At 40.5% G+C, this 10565-nt stretch overlaps 1 protein-coding gene across 1 annotated transcript; it reads right to left on the bottom strand.

The window, feature by feature from the left end:
* Positions 1 to 1799: 1799 nt before the first annotated feature.
* SMIM31 (small integral membrane protein 31) lies at positions 1800 to 7291 on the bottom strand. The gene is made up of 2 exons (XM_036281998.1): positions 7180 to 7291; positions 1800 to 1861 (listed from the first exon to the last, which is right to left on the bottom strand). The coding sequence occupies exons 1-2, from the start codon at positions 7289 to 7291 to the stop codon at positions 1800 to 1802; spliced, it is 174 nt and encodes a 57-aa protein (XP_036137891.1).
* Positions 7292 to 10565: the final 3274 nt, after the last annotated feature.

The raw sequence follows: 10565 nt of genomic DNA, 5'->3' as shown, positions 1-10565 counted from the left end.
CCAAAAAGATAATCATTTTGATTATATCCAGACTTCTACAATGGGGAGAGTACAGCAGACCTGAAGGTGTCTCAGTGGAGTGGTCTTACCTGAGACCTCTCTGGGAGAAGCAGAAAAGTTACAGGTGGGTGCTTTACAGTTGGAAGTGTTTTGTAATCAAGGGAAGTCTCAGTTATCTGTGCAGGGAAAGTTTATCTGCGTCTAGCTAATTTCAGGAGGACAAACAGTTCTAGTCTCAGCTAAATCATTTGTGAGACAAAGAACAAGGATTTGGGGGTGTCTGTGTCTGTTCTTGTCAGCAAGTTCAGGCAAAAGGGGAAAGGTCTGTATTTGTCCCTGTCACAGGTAAATAAAGGAGTCATCGAGAGTCTTATGGAAGTCAGGAGAAAGAGTGGACTGTGAGCCTTATCTATGTCGTATGGGGAAAGGTGATTCTTAGTAGTGATGTATTTCCCAGGACACATGAGTAGGGGCATTTCAAAAACAATCTAGCTGTGTTCCGAAGTCCAGAACTCATGTAAACTTCAGCGTTGTCAGTTTTCTCTTTTGGGTTGGCTTTAAAGAAAGCATAGAACCGCCCTGGCCAGTTTGGCTCAGTGGTTAGAGCATCGACCTGCGGTCCCGAGAGGCCCGGGTTCGGTTCCCGCTAAGGGCGCGTACCTCGGTTGCAGTTTGTCCCCGGCCCTGGTTGGTCGTGCGGGTGGCAGCCACTCGATGTGTCCCTTTCACATCGATGTTTCTCTCTCTCTCTCTCTCTCTCTGTTCCTGTCTCTCCCTCCCACTCTATCAGAACAAAAAAGGAAAAATGTCCTTGGGTGAAGATTAAAAAAAAAAAGCATAGAACCAAATTTCTTACCCATTTGCTACAAGTGGTTATACTTAACAAATGGTTAAGACTTGGATAATAATTGATGGCTAACACTGTTAAGCATATAACTCTGTAGCAGGTAACTTCGTTTTAATCTGAGAATAATTGGTACTGAAAAAGATCATTTAAAGTGATTCTACTGCCCGGCTGGTGTGGCTTAGTGGTTGAGCATCGACCCATGCATCAAGAGGTCGCCAGTTCGATTCCCGGTCAGGGCACATGCCCAGGTTGTGGGCCTGATCCCCAGTGAGGGCCATGCAGGAGGCGGCCAATCAATGTTCTCTCATCAATGTTTCTATCTCTCTCTCCCTCTCCCTTCCTCTCTCTGTAAAATCAATAAAGGAAAAAAAATTTAAAAAATGTTTAAAAAAAAAAAAAATAAATAAATAAAGTGATTCTACTTTCAGAGCAAAATTGAACAGAAGACAGCAAAAAAAAAAAAAAAAAGTTTGAATAGACCTTGATCTTGACAAATAAAACTTAAAATGATGAAAACAAATTGTATTGATTATTTGATAAGATGCAATTTGTAACTGCAACTATAACCTAATTTTAGAACAAAGAATGTATACAATGTTGATTTTTCTTACACACTTGTATTATAGCTCTATAAAATGTTTTTCTCTTTATTTGTGATTTTCATAGCACAATTTTATAGAGCAGCGGTTCTCAACCTGTGGGTCGCAACCCCTTTGGGGGTCCAATGACCCTTTCACAGGGGTCACCTAAGATACAACAGTACAAAATTACAGTTATAAAATAGCAACGAAAATAATTTTATGGTTGGAGGTCACCACAACATAAGGAACTATATTAAAAGGTCGTGGCATTAAGAAGGTTGAGAACCATCATTATAGAGGATGCCATTTGCAAAAAATATTAAAGACTTTATCAATTTTCTGAAATGTCCTTTGATCCTTTGATACTCACTTTAGTTTTTCTTTCTCTCTTTCTTTCTTTCTTCTTTCTTTTTTCTTTCTTTTTCTTTTTCTTCTTTCTTTCTTTTTTAAAAATCTTTATTGTTGAATGTATTACAGATGTTCCACATTTTTCCCTCATTGACCCCCTCCTCCCCACTCCTGGCCCCCACCTTTACCCACACTATTGTCTGTGTCAATTGGTTATGCATATAAGTTCATTGGTTTATTTCTTCCCACCCCTCAACCCCTTTCCCTTTGAGGTTTGTCAGTCTAGCAATGAATTTGTACTTCTTAATCCCTTCACCTTTTTCACCCATTCCCCCAACCCCCGTCCCATCTGGCAACCAATAAAGTGTTCTCTGTATCTATGAGAATGTTTCTGCTTGCCTGTTCATTTTGTTTGCAGATTCCATTGTCGATAGATATGTATTCATTGCCATTTTGTTTGTTCATATATTTTATCTTTTTCTTCAGAAAGACCCTTCATCATTTCATATAATAACGGTTTGGTGGTGATGAACTCCTTTAACTTTTTCTTGTCTGGGAAAGTCTTTATATGGCCATTGATTCTAAATGACAGCTTTGCAGGATAGAGTAATCTTGGTTGTAGGCTCTTGCTTTTCATCACTCTGAATATTTCTTGCCACTCCCTTCTGGCCTGCAAAGTTTCTTTTGAGAAATCAGCTGACAGTCTTATGGGAACTCCCTTGTAGGTAACTAACTGCTTTTCTCTTGCTGCTTTTAAGATTTTCTTTGTCTTGAACCTTTTGCATTTTGATGATAATGTATCTTGGTGTGAGTCTCTTGGGGTTCATCTTGTTTGGGACTCTTTGTGCTTCCTGGACTTGTATGTCTGTTTCCTTCACCAAATTAGGGATGTTTTCTGCCATTATTGTTTCAAACAGGTTTTTAATTCCTTGTTCTCTCTCTTCTCTTTCTGGCACCCCCAAGATGCGAATGTTGGCACGCTTGAAGTTGTCCCAGGGCTCCTTACACTATCCTCATTTTTGGGGATTCTTTTTTCTTTTTGCTGTTCTGATTGGGTGTTTTTTGCTTCCTTATATTCCAAGTTAATGGTTTGCTTCTTGGATTTACGTACTCTACTATTGAATCTGTGTAAATTATTCTTTGTTTAAGTTAATGCCTCCTTCATTTCTGACTGTGCATCCATCAATTCTGACTGGTCCTTTTTTATGCTCTTGAGGTCCTCACTAAGTTCACTGAGGTTCTCACTAAGCTCATTGAACATCTTTATAAGCAGTATTTTGAACTCAACATCTGTTAGGTTGCTTATCTCCATTTCGCTTAGTTCTTTTCTTGGGGTTTTGTTCTATTCTTTCATTTGGGACCTGTTTCTTTGTCTCCTCATTTTGGCTGCCTCCCTGTGTTTGTTTCTGTGTATTACTTAATGAGAGGTATGGGGCTAGCTGAGACCAGATGCCGCTTGTTTGATAGAATTTAGGAAAACCTGAAGCAGGATCCTAGACAGGCCAATCCTATGGTTAAGCAACTGCAACAGCTTGGGTGGGCCTGAAAGTTGGGTGGGGCTGGGCCTCAGGGAATCACCAGGGAGGGGTACCAGTGTGAGCCAGGTTGCTGGAGTCCCAGATATGGTGGCTGTCTTCCGCCACAGGGAAGGGCTCACCAAAGGAACAGAGGCCTCCGACAGCACGTTTGTCCTGGAGAAAGCCCCCTCTCCAGCCCTTGCTCCAGTGCCAAACAGCTCAGTTCTTCCCTGTATGTCTCTGGTGCCCCTCGAGCTGCCTTCCCTCCAAGCTTAGAGGGAGCAAGTTTGATAAGTCCGTGTGCGGGCCCTTTAAGGAGCTGCCTGGGGCTCCAGCCGCTTCAGCTTCCCTGAGCCTCAGTTCCCGCTGGTTTTTCCAGCCAGAAGTTATGGGGATTCTCTTCCTGGCACTGGAAACCTGAGCGGGGGCACCTGGTGTGCGATGGGGACCCCTCAATCCTCAGGGAGGACCTTCCCAGCCGAGGTGTCCTCCTGATTTTTATCCGCCACATGCGGGTGTGGGAGCAGCCCCTCCCACTCGGCTCCTCCTACCAGTCCCGATAAAGCTTCTTCTTTAATTCCGTAGTTGTAGGACTTCCATTCAGCTTGATTTCAGGTGGTTTTGAATGATGGTTGTTCTGTAGTTTAGTTGTAACTTTTTTTTGTTTGTTTGTTTTGTTTTTTAATCCTCACCCGAGGACATTTTTCCATTTTTTTGTTCAGGTAGAGTAGAAGGGGGAGAGAGGAACAGAGAGAGAGAGAAACATCGACGTGAAGGGACACATCGAGTGGCTGCCACCCACACGACTGACCAGAGCCGGGGACAAACTGCAACCGAGGTACATGCCCTTAGCGGGAACCGAACCCGGGTCTCTCGGGACCGCAGGCCGACGCTCTAACCGCTGAGCCAAACCGGCCAGGGCTAGTTGTAACTTTGATGTGTTTGTGGGAGGCCACGATACCGCGTTTACCTACCCGCCATCTTGACCGGAAGGCTCTTTCTTTTTTTTTTTTTTTAATCCTCATCCGAGGATATTTTTTTATTAATTTTCAGACAGAGTGGGAGGGGAGGGAGGGAGAAAGAGAGAGGGGGGGAGAGAGAGAGAGAGAGAGAGACATGTGAAGGAGACACATCGACTGGTTGCCTCCTGCATGACCCGGACCAGGGCTGGGGACCAAAACGCAACCGAAGTTTGTGCCCTTGACCGAAAACGAACCTGCGACTCTTTGGTCCACCGGCCCACGCTCTAACAGCTGAGCCAAATCGCAGGGGCCACCTTAGTTCTTTCAAGTGCCTGAGTTTCCTTCTCTTCTTCATTGGATAGATGGTCTAATTCTATTCAATGTCTATTTGTCCATGACCTTATCGAGCAATTCCCACAGTCCTCCCCTTCCCTTACATCAGATTTATATCTTTCACACGTGATGCCACCTGGTAGTTGATTTGTATCAAATGGATTCTATTGCTGAATATTTAAAACAAAACATTAACCTAACATGTAGATTACTTAAATGAGTGCAAATTTCCTTTGTTCTGTAGTCAATATTTTCCTTTATTTATGATGACCCTTATTGCTCTATTTAAATGTCTAATTATAAATCCTCCAAAAGAGAAAACTGCAATAACAGCCACCGCTCTGCATTTTAAATGTTTCATTTCATGTAATTCTCACTTCAACTCTGTGAGGCAGGTGCTGTTATTATCTCTGTACACAACCGAAGAAATAAGAAGCTTTGAGAATTTGCGTAATTTGCCCTAAGGCACAGATACCAAACGGCAGGGGCAGGACATGACTGCAGGAATGTTTAATAATAACCAGTTTGTACTGGTTGCTGAAATGGTGTGCTAGTCTTCTTCTCACCAAGTCCTCCCATTTTTATTTTTCCTTCCCCTAATTTTTCACTTTGCCTGGATTTCCTTATCTACTTACTAGAAATTTGGTGTTTCTTTTTTTAAATGGAAAAGCATTTTAAAATTACTGTTTACATTTAATGTTATTTTGTATTTGTTTCAGGTATATAGCATAGTGGTTAGACAATCATATAATTTACAGTGTTGCCCCCAATATTTTCAGTACCCAGCTGGCACCATACATAGTTGTTACAGTATTATTGACTATATTCCCTATGCTGTACTTTACATCCCCAGGACTATTTTGTACCTACCCATCTGTACTTTTTTGTTTTTTTGTTTTTATCCTCACCTGAGGACATTTTTTGATATTTTGTTCAGATAGAGTGGGAGGGGGAGAGAGAGAGAGAGAGAGAGAGAAACATCGATGTGAAAGGGACACATGGAGTGGTCGCCACCCACACGACCCAACCAGGGCCGGGGACAAACTGCAACTGAGGTATGTGCCCTTAGCGGGAACCGAACCCGGGTCTCTCCAGACTGCGGGCCGACCCTCTAACCGCTGAGCCAAACTGGCCAGGGCCCCATCTGTACTTTTTAACCAATCGATATGTCTCTCCCCCGGCCCCTCCCTTCCACTGTCTCTAAAATTCAATGAAAAAAATATCCTCAGGTGAGGAATAACAAAACAAATTTAAAAAAAAATGTGGAGCAGGAAGAAACTTTATGCACTCCAATTATGTTTCTGGATCTACATGTCAGCATGAGTTGGAATGTCTATTTACTCTGGCTTTCTGTTTTCTACTTCTATAAGTGTTGTATAAGTATCAGACAGAGAATAAAATTTTATTTCATAGAAAGTACTTCTTTTATAGCCAAAAATTGATGGAGAGGTATCACAATTGTAGGAAACACAATTTTCTTTTTACAATTTTCTACAATTATGTAGACATATTCTACAAATATGTATAATTTCCTTGGCATACACTATACACACACACACACATCTAAATAATATTTGTCCTAAAAAATGGCCAGTTATCATCAATTTGGTATGTAACATGGTAGGTCCCGAACCACAGTGAAATGCCAATAACTACCATTTAAATGATACACTCTTTTGCTAACAATTGTTATTACTGGCAATGAGCAAACATGGTGCTGAGTTTTTAAAATACTTCTTTATATTTTTCAAGTGTTTAGGTTTGACAAGAACTCATTAGAAATAAACTTTCTAATCCTTTCCCTCCTCACGTATAGTTCAATGAACACACACACACTCACACACTCTCACACACACACACCATCTATACTATAAAAATTTGTTTCTTGTCAATTTGCATTTAACTTGTAAAAAATTACTTTTAAAGTCTTTTCAAAACATTGGGCTGCTGGCACACATTATGTTTCTAATTAGGGACTGGGATGGGAGGATTGTGAAAATAAAAAAATAATATATTTTATGTATATATGATAAATACATACATATAAAAATATATAAAAATTAGGTTCAGGGTGTAAGATCTGCCAAATTCTGGGATTAGAAGTCATGTGAATAATTTCTTTTGTTTCCAAACTTTTCTTAATAAATTGTAGCCCTCACTGGTTTGGGTCAGTGGTTAGAGCATCGGCCCTTGGACAGAAGGATCTTGGGTTCGATTCTGGTCAAGGGCATGTACCTGGGTTGCAGGTTCGATCCCTGGTCTTGGTTGGGAAAGTGTGGAAGGCAACCAATTGATATGTCTCTCTCATATCTAAGTTTCTCTTTCTATTTCTCTCCCTCCTTCCCTTCCACTCTATCTAAAAAATAAAATAAAGTCAAATAAATTGTGGTAAAGTAAGTGCCCCAGTAGGTATCTCAGACTATGTAATAAGCAAAAATTTTCTCTCTCTCTCTCTCACCCCACACCCTAAAACAAACCCATCCTCACATATTGAATGTAAACCAAACTAATTCGATCCATACAAACCATACAAACTGATGACTGGAGGGAAAGGAAATAGAGACGAACCCTGAAGAGCTCTCTCTTTTTACCTTCATTCCTTTCGTCCGGGTCAGTGTAGATGGAAGCCGCAGTAAACAAGGAAAAGATCACAAAGGCCAATAAAATGAATGCCATTTCCAGGTTGGTGAAAGGGAGCTCCATGAACCACCACACACTTCGTCACCTTCAACAGGAAGCAAACATTGGCTTAGCACACTCCATCCAGAGGGAGCTTGGTCAGCAGTTGTTTATTTTAGAATCAAACACTTAAAATTTCCTAAAACTTGTTAAAATACTTTTGTGCACCTGGAACAATTCATCTGGGACTGGCAAAAACGGAGTGTGCTCTCATTTTTTGGAATTTGGCGTAACTATCGGTATAACTGAACTTCACTGTGTAGATTGGATGACAATGTGGATGTCTGAATGGCAGAGTCAATGCTTATACACATCTGCAAGTTTTTTGGACACAACTCTGTGAGTTTTTTGGACACAACTCTGGGAGTAAAGACAGGGTCTATTTCATTTCAATGAAGGAAGAAGTAGTAATGTTGATATCTGACATGACTACACCAAGGTTCAAAATTAAGTCTCTTTGGTTCATGTGCCTGAAACTACCTGGCATCTGCTAGCCAGGTGAAATATATACAATCAAAGCAATTTTATTTTTAAGTGCAAAAACCATAGACTTCAATGCAGCTGGATCAAACCTAACCCAAATAAAAATAAATGTGTTCACAATTTAACCATGAGAACTTCCCATTTCTGACTCCAAAGTAGAGCTCATGTATTTTGGAAAGGAAATAGTAGTTCCACTGGAGGAAAATTATAGCATTATCCAGTTGGAAGTAACCTCTCTCTTTCTGTCTTTCAGTGTTTACTACACAAATGCCAAATATTTAAACTGCAGACATATGTGGAAATGTTATAATTTTAAGAATTCCTAGAGAAAGAGATGTGACATCCTTCCATTGTAACTCACCCCATGTTCTTCATTAACTGTCTATTTTAGGGAAGTAACTTATTGGGGTCTTTCACATAAGGGTTCAGTTTCAGAAATATTGAGCATATAGTACTGAGAGGTCCATATACCCTCCCTCCATCCCTGCCATTTCTCCTATTATTAACATCTTGCGTTAGTGTAGTACATTTGTTACAACTAATGAACCACTACTGACACATTATTATGAACTGAAATCCATAATTTACATTAAGATTCCCTCTTTGTGTTATACAGTTCTATGGGTTTTGACAAATGCACATCAAACACCATTACAGTATTATACAGAATAGTTTATCTTGTGCTTTACTTATTCATCCCTCTAGTCCTCCCTCTTCCCCAGTCCCTGGAAAGTTCTTTACTGTCTCTAGTTTTGTCTTTTCCAGTTGTCATATAGTTAGAATCACATGATATGTAGCTTTTTCATATTGTCTTCTTTCACTTAACAATAAGCATTTAAGGTACTCCATTTGTTTTTATGGCTTGATAGCTTATTTCTTTTTACCACTAAATAATATTCCATTGCATAGATGTACCACAGTTTGTTTCTCTATTCACTTATTGAAGCCATCTTGGTTGTTGCCAACTTTTGGTGATTATGAATAAAGCTGCTATAAACCTTCTAATGCAGGTTTTTGTGTGCACATGATTTTTCAGTCTAGGAGCATGTGTGATGGATCATGTGGTTAGATTGTGTTTAGCTTTGTAGGAAGCGGCCAACATGTCTTCCGAAGTGGCTATACTATTTTGCATTTCCACCAGCAATGAATGAGTATTCCTATTGCTCTGCATCCTTGCATCCATTTTGTGTTGTTAATTTTTGGATTTTAGTCATTCTAATTGGTGTGTAGTATGTCACCGTTGTTTTCATTTGCAATTCCTTAATAATATATGATGCTGAACATCTTTTCATATACTTATTTGACACTATATATCTTTGTCTTTTATGCATATTTTTTTGCCCATCTTAAAATGGATTATTTATTTTTTTATATTTGTTCTTTGTATATTTTGGATCCAAGTGATGTAGCAGATAAATGCTTCCCAAACCATACTTAATAGTGCCTTTTGCAGAACAGTTTTAAATTGTAATAAGGCCTAACCCTTTTATGGATCATGCTTTAGGTATTATATCTAAAAACTCATTGCCAAACCCAAGGTCATGTAGATTTTCTTGTTATCTTTTCAGTTTTATAGTTTTGCATTTTATAGTTCTAAGATTCATTTTGAGTTAATTTTGTATATGGTATAAAGTCTGTCTTTAGTTCCTCCTCCTCCCCCCTTTCTTCTCCATCGCCCCTCCCCTCAGCCTTCTTCTTCTTCAAATACGGATATCCAGTTGCTCAAGTACCATTTGTTGAAGAGATTATCCATTCCCTATTGTATTCCCTTTTCTTCCTTGCTAAAGATTAGTTGGCAATTTGTGTGTGTCTACCTCTGGGCTCTCTATTCTGATGTATATGGGTATATATGCACAGATACCTTTCTAGAAACTTATTTTGTGGAGACTTTTATGACACTTTGAGCACTGTCCTTGTTATTCTCAAAGCTACTTATATATTAATTACTGTAAGAAAGAGGTGAGCTATCTCAACAGACTGAACCAGCTCTTCATCGTGTGTTTTCCGACTCCACCCCGGAGAGCTTCTGTGCATGCCCTCTGTCACGGTGGGCGCAAGCAGCCCCCAAATTCAACTGAGCCATATAACGATGCTGGCTTAGGAAGGAAAGAAGGCTTCAGGGGGAAGTATGGACCCTCAGCTTGGCACCAAAGAAACCCCAGCTTTCAGTAGAGAAGAGGGGCAAAGTCAATGCAAAGCGAAAAGATTAATTCAACACACGTTTTCTGAGTGTGGCATTTTGCTAAATTGTTTGTGTGGTAAAGTGAGGTGGCTGGAGGAGAGAGAAGCAGGAGCGGGTCACGGGTGACATGTATGGAGCATGTAAAATGGACCAGGCACTGTTTCAAGAGCTTCACAGCCTTTATCTCCTTGAATCTTCACAATAACTCTATATGGCAGATACTGTTATTGTCTCCGTTTCATAAATGAGGGCACCGAGCATTGAAACATAAAGTAGCTTATCTTAAACTATAAGATAGGATATGGCAGAGCCCTGGCCGGTTTGGCTTAGTGGTTGTAGCGTCAGCCTGAGGACCAGAGGGTCCTGGGTTCGGTTACTGCTAAGGGCATGTACCTCGGTTGCAGTTTGTCCTCGGCCCTGGTTGGGGTCATGTGAGTGGCGACCACTCGATGTGCCTGTCTCACGTGGATGTTTCTCTCCCTCTCTCTTCTTCCCTCTCTCCCTCCTGCTCTATCTGAGGATAAATGCAAAAGTGTCCTCAGGTGAGGATTGAAAAAAAAGCTAGGATATGGCAGAGCCAGAATATCAACTCGGGCATCTTGGTTCCAGAACCCTCTCTCTTAATCAGCATAC

Source organism: Molossus molossus, unplaced genomic scaffold, assembly GCF_014108415.1.
Source record: "Molossus molossus isolate mMolMol1 unplaced genomic scaffold, mMolMol1.p scaffold_m16_p_4, whole genome shotgun sequence".
NCBI classification, from domain to species: Eukaryota; Metazoa; Chordata; class Mammalia; order Chiroptera; family Molossidae; genus Molossus; species Molossus molossus.
This window is presented reverse-complemented; position numbering and strand designations above follow the sequence as displayed.